General features: G+C 40.9%; 1 protein-coding gene across 2 annotated transcripts in view; it reads left to right on the plus strand.

Moving 5' to 3' along the window:
• The window catches only part of WWTR1 (WW domain containing transcription regulator 1), a 74,154-nt gene that overhangs the window by 50,343 nt on the left and 9,032 nt on the right, over window positions 1-14,779 (plus strand). For both annotated transcript variants that reach the window (XR_010071453.1, XM_063337428.1), the window contains exon 3: window positions 7,572-7,771. Coding sequence is in view for 1 of the 2 variants with exons in the window: in XM_063337428.1 (XP_063193498.1) it covers window positions 7,572-7,771 (200 nt within the window). In the remaining variant the exon portion in view is untranslated. The remainder of the gene's footprint in view (window positions 1-7,571; window positions 7,772-14,779) is intronic.

Consider the following 14,779-nt stretch of genomic DNA (forward strand, 5'->3'; position numbering starts at 1 on the left):
TCCCCATCCTGCTACCAGGGGGAGGAACTGAGTGTCTGCCTGCACAGGGGCTTAGTTGCTGGCTGGGGGAGCCCAATCTGCCACAGAAGGGCAGCCGCAGTTTTCAAAAACTGCAGATGGATTTACTGCACGTTTGCACTGTATGAACCACCTATGCCCTGTAAGCCCCAAATTGTTGGATTAGCTTTGCGTGCTCGCACTTGCTGTACAGCACGTGCAGATTTCTGCCAAACATCTCAAAGCCTTGTAGCCTGCTGTCTTCCTAGTGGAGCTGTTCAGTTCACCAAGGAGTCCCTTTTCCCTAGCCCTCAGAACTTCAGTGGCAGATGCTTTTGGTTGCAGCTTGTGCAGCAGTACTGCATGAGGTTTTCTGAAGCATCATTCAGTAGCTTTAACTGCTCTGCCAAGCTGCAGGATTTCTGGGCTGATAGTTCATGTAGAAGGATTCTGAGTGCTGCAGGTTTCACGTTAGTACTATGGGTGCCTGTCTCTGTGCCTCTGGCTTTGTGTGTAACATCATTACCTTTCCTTCCTGTGCATCATTTGTCTCAAGTACTCCAGCAACCACTAGGTTTGCAGGAAACATGGCAAGATTACTTGATAGACTTTATGTTCTGTGACCTGGACATTTCTTTAGGTCTTCTGATTTTCTTGGGTTAGAATTTCTCAGAGATAATACCTGTTGATATAGGAAGCTACAGTTTTCAGTATAAGCCTGTCTGCATTCCAGTAGTATAGTCATCTGTCTTTCTCTTGAGAACATTATGCAGAGAATCCCAAATCTGAAATGGTCTGATAATGATCCTCTCAAAGCTGGTGCTAATACACTTCCACAAGATGAAGCCTCTGCACTGCAGTCTGGGGGTTCCAGGAGACTTCTGGAGAAGTCATGTTGGATGGCACTCTGTCATCTCTGTGCTGTTTTCTCCAGAACACCCAATTCTGAAAACGTTGCAAAGAGGGTTCAGATATGCCCGCATGCCTTCCACAAGGTCCAGAAGGATTTATTAGCGTGGGCTTTGCACCACCTACAGGTAATGAAGCTGCCTCTAGATCCGAAGTGGCCCTGGATATAGCACGGGATTAATCCACGCCTATTTGATGCAGCTGGTACTGATCTGCATAAGTAATAAAACTAATCTGTACTCTGAACAATCTATATAGCTACTGCTTTGAAAATCCACAGTATTTCACTCCTGGCTTCTCTGGAGCATATCAATGCTGGATGCTATTCATAGCACCATAAACAGGAAGAATTCTTGTCTTGGGTAAATCAGGAGCCCATACGGTGTCTTTGGATCACTTAATATCAGAAGTTCTGGACTTGCTTGTGCAATTGCAGATTTCTTCACTGAAAATGAGTGATACCAACAATCACTACATTTACACGCTATGAGCTCAAGTGTATCTCTGGCACCAAAATTTTTAAAGTTGTTCTGTTTGTCATGGTCTTTGGACTGTTGTGTACAATCTGGGAATTTTCACTATTTTCTTCTGTGCTCACCAAACTACATTCTCAGTCACCCTGTGTCTCTCTTAATTCACAGCTCCTTTAGTTGGAGCCGATACACTTGTTCAGCGCTACTGGTTGTTACTGTTTTCATTTTCCTGGGTGTTTTGGTTAGATTTTCCCTGGTTCTTGAAGACATTTTGCTATCAGCTATCTTGTTTTCCTGAAAGACACGGTCATGTTTTTTATCAGTGTTTCCTGTCTTGAATCAGGGACTCCTTATGTACATAAGACTACCCATAACGTACTGTCTCTGCAGTGTATCTACTACATCTGTATTGCTTCTGGTGATTATTCCCGGTAATACTGTCCCATTAATTTTTGTACCCTTTTCCCAGTGAGATAATAAAATCTTTCCACCCTTTTCTCCTCTTTATCTTCTGTGGGCAGTTCTGTATAATAAAGTGAGATCTCTCTACTGCTGCGCCTTTTTTTTTTTTTTTTTTTTTTCTTCAGAGTATTAGTTAGCACAGCTGCAGGAGGGGTGCTTTTCTTCAGGCAACAGCTCTTTGCCCCTTTTTTCTTGTCCTCTGCTTCCTTAGGAGTATGTTCTGCACCCCTCCTCTCTTGTCCTGGACAATGTGTTGCTTAGTGTGACGCCCTGTGTGTGCATGTTCACGCGCAACCTTAGGCTCAAGAATTTCTGAGTGTGAGCCCAGTGAATCAGCTGGTTTCCTGCACAACAAAGAGGGTGACAGGGAACTGAGCAAGTAGGGAAGCATGGCACACATGGAGGATTTATCTGCTGCCTATGGGTATTTGCTAGTGCACAAACTGCGTGCATTTTTTTAGTGCCCAAATCACCTAACATAGGTCAAGAACTGTGCTGAGGAGAGGGGGGGTTGCTGCAGGGTGACTGAAGGGAAAAGGAGAAAACACTTCATCTTCCGTGCACAGCGTGTCTTTGGCCTTGTGGGTTATCCTGTGGGAGTGTTTCAAACTGGAGATGATTTGCTGCATTTCATATGGCCCAGGCTTCAGGAAGGTGATGGGCAGTGCTTATCAAAAGGCTGGAGGGCCATTTGGACAGGCTGTTTTGCAGAGGACACGTTGCACGTGCCATCATATGGGAACTGCTGGTGCAGGAAAGCCCTAAAACTTAGCACATTAACTGAAGGCTTGCTCATAATAATTTCAGTGCCTCTCAGTGGAACCAATGCAAAAGAGTACTTGCAAATCTGCCGTGATTTAATTACTCTTCAGCTAGTTCCCTGTCAGCTGTTTTATTACTGTACCTGTAACATTTTGACCCTTAGGATATATTTTTAGAGCAGCTGAATGCAGCAGTTGTTGGTGGGAAGTGCTGTGGAACGCCCCAGTTTTTGGTTTCATTTTGTCTTCTGTAATAGATATAAAAAAAGAATTGCCTAACAGTCTTGTGGTTTATACTATTCTTATTTCCAGTTAATACCTGTTTTGAGCGAGGTTTGATTACCTTAATGTACATTATGTGTGTGCATGCACACACCCAAAATCTAGATTTGACTACACAAAAGTAGACCACGTATGTCCTAAATTTGTTTATGGGACGTTGTCGTGATTGCACTCAAGCATAATTCAAGTGGAATGATGCAGTTGGTAGGACCAAAACCTGGGCCTTAGCATCTGTATATTTATAAACTGGTTTTGAATTATATTAAAAAAAGAGAATTTATGTTATCACTGTGTCAATTTAATGCTGCATTTTAAGTTAGACTTTGTCGTAAACGTACTCTATCTAGATACCTTGACAAACTATCTGTTCTTGTTTGAAGGCACAGATACATGACTCCTCTATACTTAATGTTTCTGAGTCTGTCCAGCTCGGGCTGCTGTGAAAGTAGGTGTCTGGTATTCAAACTGAATCGAGAGTTGCCCAAATCCCATTTTTTTCTTGAAGCAGTGTATGCTGGAGAAAAATGTGTCATCAGCGGGTTCAAGTGACCTTCAGTAAGTTTGTGTCTGTTACCCAAATCAATGCATCTTTAAAGACCATTCCAATTAGTGGTAGTTTTGAACAGATTTATTTTTCTGCGGACCTGTGTCCAGAGATATAGGTCTCCAGACCTCTGAGGAGAAAGGCACTGACTGAAAGAGGAGCAGAGCCAAATAATGCAGGTTGTGGGATTGTCTGAGGATGGCTACTACCTTTGCCTTCTGTGTGTCTCCTGTACTGAAAGTTGTAAAATTCTGCTGTAGCTATAGCTTTATCTAACCCATGTGATGTAACAACTTTTTTTGGAAGTAGAATGGATTTTTGTTGTTTCTTAGAAATACAATAACATACTTAAGGCATACTTGACTTGTAGGAGATTCAGTGTGGTGTAACTTCTGTACTCCTAATGTCAAGGTGTGGGAATGCTTACTTTACTGATTGTACTGACCCTTCCAGTAGTTCCTTGATGGTGTGTAACAATGGATGGTATTACTTGAGGGAAAAGTAGCTTAATCCAAGGTACAGAGTTCATTGGACCAAAATATTTGCTGTCCCCATGAGAAGAAATGACTTGGAGGGGACCATAGCTCGGGAAGAAGTTCTCCTCAGTGTTTTCGTATTGTCTTGTTCTTTGCCTTCTTGCGTGTATAATTTCAGCTGTGATACAACATGCGGGCAGATCAGCTGATGAAGAAGGGAGTATTTTATATAGCAAAGGCAACAAATAGCCATGACAAATAGTACTACAACTGACACTCTGGCCCTGCGTGTATCCCAGAGACACGTTACAGGCTATTAATCTTTACTTAACCTTACCTGGTTCTATCGTTTGCGTGTGCTGCTTAGATGAAAGCAATTTTCTTATGGAGAATTTACTACATTGTGTTAATCCTTCAGCCAGCCTGAATTGTTAGCATGGTTGCTCTGTAAAATTTAAGCCCATGCTTATACATACAAGAAGAGTTAAATTCCTGCCTAAGTGCTTATGGTCCTGGCAGTTTAACACCAGATTTACACTTGATGTAATTTGTATGATTGTACTTACAGTATTTCTTACATATTTTAGTATGAATAAGACCAGATTCACTGCATCTTAAAATGTGGTTCCATGTATTGTTTTCCCATTATGATTTCTGCACCCAGCTCTCATTCCGACCTTTTCCCTCTTGGTACCGCAGCTTGCTAACCTTTCTGGGTTTTCACCACTGAAAAGTTACTGATCAGTGCTGGCTTTGTTCTGTCTTTCTTGCAACCAGCTTATTTTTCCCACCTGGACTCCTATGTTGGTTGCACGTAAGCATTTTCATGGCTACCAGTTACTTTTGCTGAGAGCTGATCTAGCCAGAAAATATCTTCTTTTTATCCCCGGGAAATTTTTAGTTTGCTGTGTGGCCGCAAAAATGCTTTTGCCAGCTCAGTGAAGGGGTAGCATGTGGGCAGGAACAAGCAGCCTGGGTGTGGACGAGGTGATAAATGGCAACACTCTGGTTTGATGTGGAAGCATGATGTCATTTGTGTGGATACAGCTGTTTGTGGACCACACATAAACTGAATCTGTGAAAAGGTTATATTACTGTAGGGCTGCTTTTAAATAGGATTATTTCTTGAGATGGATTTGCCACTGAAGCTAAAATATCATGCAGCTGCACTCTCAAATGATTCCATAGTCTTTACGTGCTGGACCTGGGTGATACTGGATCACTCAGTAGAAAAACTTTGATTCAGGTCTGACCTGAGCACATGTAAATATTCTATGTCAAACAGAGTAGGGCAAAGTTTATGCTGGGCTAGTGCTTGTGTACCTGTCTTACTCCGGTTGCAGAAAAACAAGACAGTACCTGATCTGGCAGAAAGCTGGCAAGCATAAAGTCAACCTTTCAAAAAATTTTTAACTTGGAACTAGCAGAGTCAATTAAGTTCAGCATTTTGCTTTGCATGGGTATCATACGTTTGATCCAGGCTGTAAAATCATTAACCCATTTCTTTCAATGCATTTTCCAACAGTGCTTACTGTACTGTGTCCTTCAAGGTCAGACATGTACACACCACAAATGCGTTCAGGTCTGAGAAGCATAGAACTGAATTGAGATTTCAGTTCTCCTGTGGTAAGAACAATGAGTGAAAGATAAAAAAGAAGATACAAATCTTAGTCCTTTGGGCAGAAAAATATTTTATCTCTTCTAGAGAGTATTTTAGTATCTGGAGTGTTCCTCCTAAAAGAGAAGAGCTTAATTATGCTGTTGCCCCATTAGTGAAAGAATCCTTGTAAAAAATGTCAATTAACTTTTAAAGCAGTGCATGGCTTGTAGTCCACTTGTAGTCCACATTGGCTTTAGGTATTGCATGGTTTTTTTTACTGGAAATGTGAAGGTGGGGAAGGAAAACAAGGAACTCTTCACTCCGCGTTTAACAAAAGGTATTAGGTTGCATTGCTGGGAACTGATACATTTTACTCAAAAATAAAAAGGAAGTACAAGCAGAGGTTATGCAGTTTCCCCTCTTTGTCTCATTTTTGTCCTGTTTTGTCCAAGCCTATTACTAAGAGGGAAACATTTCTAGAAAGGAGGGGGGGCTTTCTTTCCATGGCCAAGTGATACCTGCTGTCAGAGGTCCCAAATGATTATTTTAGCTTTGTGGCATGATTACCAGAGGGCTACTCAAAGACTTGCAGTTTCTTTCGTAACAGTTCTCTGAATAAAAATGCACATCCAGCAGGGAATTCTTAATCTCTAATTTATTAGACCTTTTCCATTTGCAAATGAAACCATGAATCGTAAATTCAGCCTTACCTGATTTATGTAACTCCTGGGAGGAGTTATGCCAGACCTGAACTTGGCATCTTTTTTGAATTAATTTTATACAGGCTTTTGCATTTAAGAACTTGTTAAACTTGATTCTTGCCTGATGTAGCTGTTTAAAGCAGCAGTGAATTTAGGCACTTCTTTCTGTACAAGATTGCTAAAGACTTTTGCTGAATTTGATAATGAAACTGGTATAATGTATTAGTAACTTGCAGTTAGTCTTTTGCTATTGATAATTCTTTTTCTCGTAATGTGCACTCAGCCAACTTTGCACTCACCGCATCCTGAAACACGGAATGACTGAGGCCATTTGGAAAAAAGGACAGTGTTTGTTCAAAAGAGACTAAGTCATCTGTCAAGAACAGTTAGCAGTGGTTCTCCCTGCTTTGCTTTTTATTTATGAATGAGGTACAGATTCAATTTAATTATCTTTTCCTTACATTTCACCTGTTTTGAAAAAGTAAGTGATAGTATGTTAAGGATATTAGTGGAAAGATGTAGTTCTGATAGTTCTTCTGATAGTTCTGTTCTTCTGATAGTTTCTGGTGTCTTTTTACTGCACCGCTTTTGTGACTTCTGACAGTCCAGCTTGTCGCTGGATCTGGTTAGATGCACTTTATCTCTTCAGTTACAGTTATCAAGCTGCTTTTCATTACTGTAATGTGGGAGTGCCTGTGAGGTAAAGAGCGCTTAAAATACTTCTAAGAGGTATAAGAATAATATTAACCCTCATTTATAGATAAGTACACAGAGCCTGTGACTCATCCATGGTAATACAGGAAAGCTACAGCAGGCCAGGGAAGAGGACCTCCAACGAGGTTTGCTTCTTAACCAGAACTGCAACATCTCTCATCTGCATGTCATTGAAAAAAGTGTGTATCTCCTTCATAGTAGTAGAAGACACACAGTGCTCGTTATTTATGTTGGTAATTTTTCTTACAATAATTATTTTAGATGTGTCAATAAAGAAAATGTTAAGAATGAAACAATTTTTACTAGCTTACTGCGTATTATAGGCACACATTTGTAGAGGAATTTTCAATTAAAAAAATTTGCATGTCATTTACCACGTACCATTAGGTAAACATTTGAACATACCAAGATGAATATAAATACTTACTGTATTATAAGTATTAATGTTTTATACACATATGAAATATTAAAAATAATTTATTAAGCAATTACTAGTACCAGATTTTGCCAGATGGAGTATTTATCTCAGTCATTTGAAATACAGTAATTCTAATAACTCTATGCTGTAAATGCGCAATGTGTGTCCTAGGCTCTCTGTTATCTTAAAGTACAAATCTATTTAACCATCCACAATTTATTTTCTTTACCACAGTCATGAATCACCAGCACCAAATAACACCCAGCACAGCCATGTCGCAGCAGAGCCGTCCTCCCCAGGCTCCGCAGGCAGGGCTGTTGAACCTCCCCAGTGCGCTGACCACACAGCAACAGCAGCAGCAGAAGTTGAGGCTCCAGAGAATCCAGATGGAGAGGGAGCGAATTAGGATGCGTCAGGAGGAGCTACTGCGACAGGTAACACTGAGGATGCTCTTTTCTTGTGTTCAAGAGCCTTTAGTTTAATGCTTCCAAGTTTTTACCAGGTACATTTAGTAGCTCTGTTACTTTATGTCAGGATTAAGAGTTCTTTTAGGTAAGGGTAACAAAAAAGCTAATACAAATAGAACATTTCATTTTTTTTCCTCTAGCATGTAACAGAAGACAAAATGGCCATCTGTCAGGAGTTACAGACCTAGTGTGTCTTTCTTACCAGTTATAATAGAGTTCAGTTCTGCATCTATTTATAAATCTAGAGCATCTATCATTGATTAATTCCTAGTTTAACTTGTTTTGCATAGTACTCTATGTTTATGTTTCACTGAAGGTAAAGGCAGAACATACGGAATTGTTCTTGACTCTGATCCCAGCTCTGTAACTTGCACCTTTTGCCTTTGAATTAAAATAAAATCACATTCACATCTTACATGAATACCTCTGATTTGAAAACTTTCCAGAGATGGTTCTTTGTGGATATTTTGTTTATTGTTCTAGTTCTTAAGTTTCAGCTCTGTATAATGACTCATATTGTACAAAATAGATTTGTAACTTCCTTTACACTGCCTTAAGGAAATGAAAAGTTTTAACTATTGTGTTTCTTCTGTTACGGACAACTCTACTGGTGGTGATGTGTTTTGCCTGGCATATTAATCAGCTTCCTTAGAGAAAATAAATAACCTGTTTCTCTCAGGAACAGTGTGAACAAAGTACATTTTATCAAGAATAGCACCATGGGTGGCATTACAAATGCTGCAGTTACGGTTCTAAGTACCTTTAAAAAAATCACAGAATCACAGACTGGTTGAGGTTGGCAGGGACCTCTGGAGGTCGTCATCTCCAACCCCCTGCTCAAGCAGGGCCATCCCGAGCCAGTTGCCCAGGACCACGTCTCCATGGCTTTTGAGTGTCTCCAAGGATGGAGACTCCACCACCTCCCTGGGCAACCTGTGCCAGTGCTCTGTCACCCTCACAGTGATAAAGTGTTTCCTGATGTCCAGAGGGACCCTCCTGTGTGTCAGTGTGTGCCTGTGGCCTCTGGTCCTGTCAGTGGCCACCACTGGGAAGAGCCTGGCTCTGTCCTCTTTGCCCCCTCCCTGCAGGGGTTCATGCACATTGATGGGATCCCCCTGAGCCTTCTTCTCGCCAGGCTGAGCAGCCCCAGCTCTCTCAGGTGTTTCCTCACAGGAAAAGCAGTGGGACCCCATTGTCCCTAGTCTTCCTGTTGTCACCTAGGTGCTCATAGAAGCCCTTCTTGTTGACTTTGATTTCCCTGGCTGGATTCAGTTCCAGCTGGGCTTTAGCTTTCCTAACCTTGTCCCATACAGTGTCTCTGCATTCCTCCCAAGTTACCCATCCTTACGTCCATCCTCTGTGGAAATAATAATTTTGTGGAATTAATATTTCATGCTTTCAGTCCTTTTGCCTTTGGGATCGTATCATAATTCATGGTTATTTTAGGGTAACATTTGTTTATACTGTATTTAGAAATACAGTGTGGCATTTCTTTGCAGCAGGCAGGAGCATGTTTGTGACTGGGCTAATGACACCAATTGGCTGAACTCTTCTGATGATTTATTAGAGAACCATAAGTTGCTGTAATGTTTTGAAATGTTAGTGTAAAATGCAAAAAGAAGCCTAAGAAAAATCCTCACACTTAGATGCTCTCTCAGAAGGAGTAGCAGAGTATATGTCATAGGTTGACTAGCTGCAAGTAAGTGAGGAGTGATGCACTTTTTCTTTCAAGTCTGGAGGAGAATGACTAAGAGAAAACACATTAGTGATGAAAACAGACTGGAACATCTCAATGACCTCTGGAAGACTTTGTGGGCAGCAAAGAAAGAGACGCATACATCTTTAAAACCCTTAGGCCTGAAATAGAGATCAGAGCAGATTTACCAGAAGGAAGATGTGCTCACAAAGGCTTTGTCATCGTTTAGAGGTGGCAGTCACGAAAACCTCAAATTAATGGCCAGCTTTTTGGTTTTCTCTCTGCAGCCTTTGAATGTTGGTTTTGCCTAAATATTTTGGGGTTTGTGTTTTTTGTTTGTTTGTTTTTGTTTTTTTTAAACATACTATCCCAGTAAAATTCATAGAAGAAAAGGTCTTTAATGTTTGTAATGATTGAGAATTTGAGGTGCTCCTTTTCCATGCTTTTATTTCAGAACAAATAATTTTTAATTGCATTTTACCAAAACATCACTTTTTGAAAAGTAATATAATTATTACAATCACTCACCAAATCAAAGGTTAGTAGACTTTTATTGGAAGTGCTTTTTTTTTCTTCATATACAGAAAATGCAGTTTGATGTGGGTCTTTATACTTTTGCAGACTTCTGACAATAAGAATATAACTGTACTTTTCTTCCCATGTACAAACTATATATAAGTCAAATTTCTGTCCAGTTACGCCATTGGAACCTTAATAACTTCATCTTGTGCGGACAGAAAGACCAAATATAGGGTGAATGTACATAATGCCATATAGTAGGCTTTTGTGAAAGACAGATTGATAAAGAAATGAAAATGGATATATGGTGAGTAGAATCGCAAAACCATTAGTGAGAATATTTGTAAAAACACTTTACAAGAATATGTTTGCTTCATTTATATTTTTACTCCTTTAGGTCCTTACTCTAAATACGTGTTTAAGAACTTAAAAAGATACTTGCTTAACAAAAGTATTTAACAAAAATTCATTAATTTTTGAATCACATTTTGAAACTGTAGAGCAACATCTAGCTGCATGTGAAAAAAAAAAATAAATTAAAATTATGTGCTTTTATAGCTCCTGCAGCAGCATTGGCTGTCTTTGCATGTGATTATTCCCATTGTCTTTGGTGACTATGTGTACGTGCTCAAAGATAAGCAAGTGCTCAGTGCTCTTGCTGAACAGGGGTGAAAGGCAGATATGATTCCACTAAAGTTTCTGAATTTTTTTACCTGCTCATGTCAGGGCGGACTTAGATTTTCACGGTTTGGACCTGAGTCTGGAAGCTGTACAGACACCAACAGCTTGTGCCCATGTTCAATTTCTATTGCCCTTAATTTTCGGGAGTTACATTATGATACCTTAGCTGTGTGTGCAGAACTACGTTCAAGGTGGTGGTCCCTGACCCGAGCAGTGATCTCAAGTCTTCTGCATACTTTCTCCTTTGCTGTCAGGAGCTCAGAACATAATAGAGGTGGGTGTGGGAAGAGAGTGGAGATATCTGGTATGAGCTTAGTCATAACTGTCATCGTGCCAATAATGTGTTTAGCTATTTTTACTCTCTTTGGCTCTGTTCTTGCTTCAGGACAAGAGCAAATTAAGCTTCAAAACAGTTGTGCCATTAACACAAGGTTTCCCTGCTCTGCTGACTGTGTTTTACTTTGAAACTAATACGTGCACAACACTCTGCAGCTGTGCTGTACTTAATCAAGCTTCCAATTTATTACACCCAGTACCACCCTGCACCTATGGTGCTTTTTTGGGCTCCACATTGTATAAAGCGGGACAGTATCACTTTGCGTTACTGAAGTTTGCAGAACTGTTGTAGCTCATGGGGAGCAACCTATTTCCCACCCAGGGAAAGCAAGATGCAAAATCCATCCTTCCTAAGAGAACTTCATGAACTTCCTGCCAGTAACCTGAGTAGCCCTGAGCCCTGGCAGCTGGGAACAGGGGACAAATCACTCTGGAGCTGTCAGTGTTCAAGTACAGCTACTCCTGCCCTGACCCTTCGCTGCTGCTTCTGCTTTTCTAGCATAACCTATCTAAGGGAAAAATGCTGAGTAAGTGTGCACACTGCTGCTAGCAGCTGCGAGGAGGTGCAGAGCATTTGAGTGAGAGGGGGGGAATTCTTCTGGTAGGTCACAAACCTCCTCCCTTCAGCCTGGCAGCAGCTGCTGGCTCCCCACCTCCGTTCCTGGCTGCAGCTGCTGAGCTGGAGCAGCACACCCAGCAGGGAGGAACACGCACTTCTGGAAGCTCCCTGCTTAGGGAATTCATTTCCTTTGTCCTTCTCTTCGTTTAGTTGGTAAAGCCTCTAGAACTGCAGACTGACTACATGCAAGAAGGGCTGTATTTCAGAAAACCAGTGTGACAGCTTCTATTTAAATGTTTTCTTTCTCAGCTTTGTCATTCTGAAAAGAATTTTCTTTCTTACCGATCTGTTTTTGTCAGCTTTCCTAAGGAAAAGGGAGGATCTGCTTGCTGCTCACAAGCTTCTTGGAAATGGAAGTAGTTAGAGGTGATGTCAGTAAGAAATCTCTGGAAAGGTCCTACAGGGAAGACATCCCAGCACTTCTCAGTGTGCACAAGTGCCATCTTGCACCTTCTTTGTAAGGGTACAAACAGGCACAAAAGGCAATGCTTCTAAGAAGCTCCTTTCTGATCCCCTGATCCTATTCCATAAATACATGCACAGGCAGATACAGGGGCTGTAGGAGTGGTATATGGGGATGTAGAGGAAAACTTGTCACTGTTTTGTCCTCGTAGAGTAAAACCTTACTGTCATACTCTGGCCTGAACAGAAAAATGCCCTGCTGTGCTCCTTCCGCTGCACAGCCTGGCCCATAGTCAGAATTATTGATGGCATGGGCAATATCTAGATGTCTCACTTTCCACCCTAAGTATGAGGACTGGCAGAAAAGGAATTACAGTGACCAGCAATGTAAACTCAGTATGAAAACTACGTCACTCATCTCCCCCGGCTGGAAATGACTGACTGGCAACGCAGCACGGAGCTCAATTCAGTTCTGCCAAGGAGCATTCCAGGAAACATGACAATGAATTTCTGTATCTGGCATACAGCTAAAAAGGTGTTTACATCAGAATTGTATTCAGATACAGTGAATAATTCAACTCACTGTAGTGCTTTGAAGCTTTTAAAGAATTTTGCAAATAACCACTGATGAAGCTTTTTGATATGCCTTTGTGATGTCAGAGTACTGTGGGGTTTTTTTTAAATTTATTTTGTTTTGTTATTTATTTTAAAAATCACCTTTGGGTTTTTAAAATAGCATATGCTGTAGTGCCAAGCAGATCATTGTTTTTGAACTAAATGCTGAGGATTGTCTCTGCTGGCCAAGAAGAGGCACTCTTCCATATGAGGGCTAAGAGGTAATTAGAAGACCTAACGCTGTTCTTGTAGTTTGCAACTGTAATATTGCCATTCACAGGGCTGCGAGAGGTCTCTGGTGTTTTTTGCCAGACGTTTTAACCTAGGGTAGGAGATTCTTGAATATTCTTCTTAAGAACCCTTGTAATCACTCTTAGAATAGAGAACAGGATGTAACAGGCTATCACAGAGCTTTTGTGGCTGTGTCATTGATTCATTACTACTGGCCGTTGCTGTAATAACATCAAATAAGCAAGTAGTGAAGAAGTCTCACATCTGTAGCTGTACTAAAATCGGAATCTAACTTCTGAACAAATCAGCTGCATCAGGCAGCAGCAGAGGAGGAGCACACTTTAATGTGTGGTAGAGCCGGTACTCTGCTTGCTTCCCCAGCCTAATGCAGTAGTCTGTTCGTCCGTATTATACAGGACACATTGAATTAGTATTACAAGCAACATGCAATATGAAATAAAGACACAGGAGGTGCCATGACATGCCCCAAGTGAGTGTAGATCAACTAACTTTATTATAAATGTAGTGTTTCTTGCAACAAAGAAGAGACAGGAACTTAAATTTTGTAAATGCCAATGTGAGTCCTTTTTTAGGGTGCTGGAGGCTTTTCAGCTCACAAATTGTCTCACTTTGCAAGACCTGTCTAAATCACATAGTAGATTAAACGTTCCTGGAATGGATTGTTGGCCCTGCTGCAGTTAGCAGTTAGGAAGGCCAAGTACTGTATCTGGGGACATGATTAATAAACCTGGGAATGAATCTGTCCTTGTTGGACCAAGCAGTAGTTGGCACCATGTTTTCCAAAGAGATCACTGTCTGAATTCCCTGATTATGTAGGTCAGATGCAGGACAGAAAACAGCCACTCAGCATTAAGGTCTGCAAATACATGTGAAATTCATAGTACCTTATGCAGGAGCAGTAATTCCAGTGCCCTGGAAAAAATGGACATTTTGCAATGCTTTCCTATTTGGAAGGCAGTTCAGTGGAAACCTTCAAGTTTAACAAAAATTCTTCTCAAATGGCTGACTGTTCATCTTACTGACCGTAGGATAAACAGCCTGAAGCATTGCAGTAATGTAGTCTCTGAGCCCTTGTTCTTACTTTAACAGTCTATTCTGAACTACTTTTGGAAATTAAATTACCATGGAAATGGGGAGTAAGTTATGGAAGTTACCAATGTTTTAGGTTTTTCCCCTTGCAATATGATACAGAAAAATCTTTGTGTCTTTCTGGAGGAAGGCAATGCCTCTGCCTATTCTGTAAAAAGAAGGTATGGTTGCAGCAAGTATAGGCAAACCAGTAGTTAGAAGGCCAGTAACTGTGACATTGAAGTAGCACAGGTTTCGGCATGGGCTGTGTAAGCTGGCCCTCAGCACTTACTTGGGCATCTAGCCTACAATAAAACCTGTTCTGTTGTCACTTGGATCCTGTTAGCTACGATTAGTTGTCCCAAGTACAGGCATAGCTGTTTATTGAAGTGGCACAGACATTGCATTATCAGAAAGTTGTTCTTCTAGAGTAACATGGAACAACTAGAGGTTACAGTTGGGCTTGCTAAGCACATTCATGCTGTTCTCCTGCATATGCAATAAAGAGTTTGGACATTATGCCCAGGGCTTTTGCCCTCGGGAAAATGTACTGACCTTGGCAGTTGAGTGGTTTACTCCATGTTAGATAAACCTCATCTTGGAACTTAAGCTGTGCTGGGAGGAGTGTCCTTCAAACACAGCCTCTGTATCTGTATTAATCTAAATTTATGTAATACAGGTGCAGTTTTGGCTGGTTGTTTTTGCCAGATGGAACAAGCCAGCAACAGTAGATGTAAGAAATTATCTGCTCTTTTCAATGTTGTTTATTTGGCTGGGCATTTTTGGA

This window comes from Chroicocephalus ridibundus, chromosome 6 (assembly GCF_963924245.1).
Source record: "Chroicocephalus ridibundus chromosome 6, bChrRid1.1, whole genome shotgun sequence".
Taxonomy (NCBI): domain Eukaryota; kingdom Metazoa; phylum Chordata; class Aves; order Charadriiformes; family Laridae; genus Chroicocephalus; species Chroicocephalus ridibundus.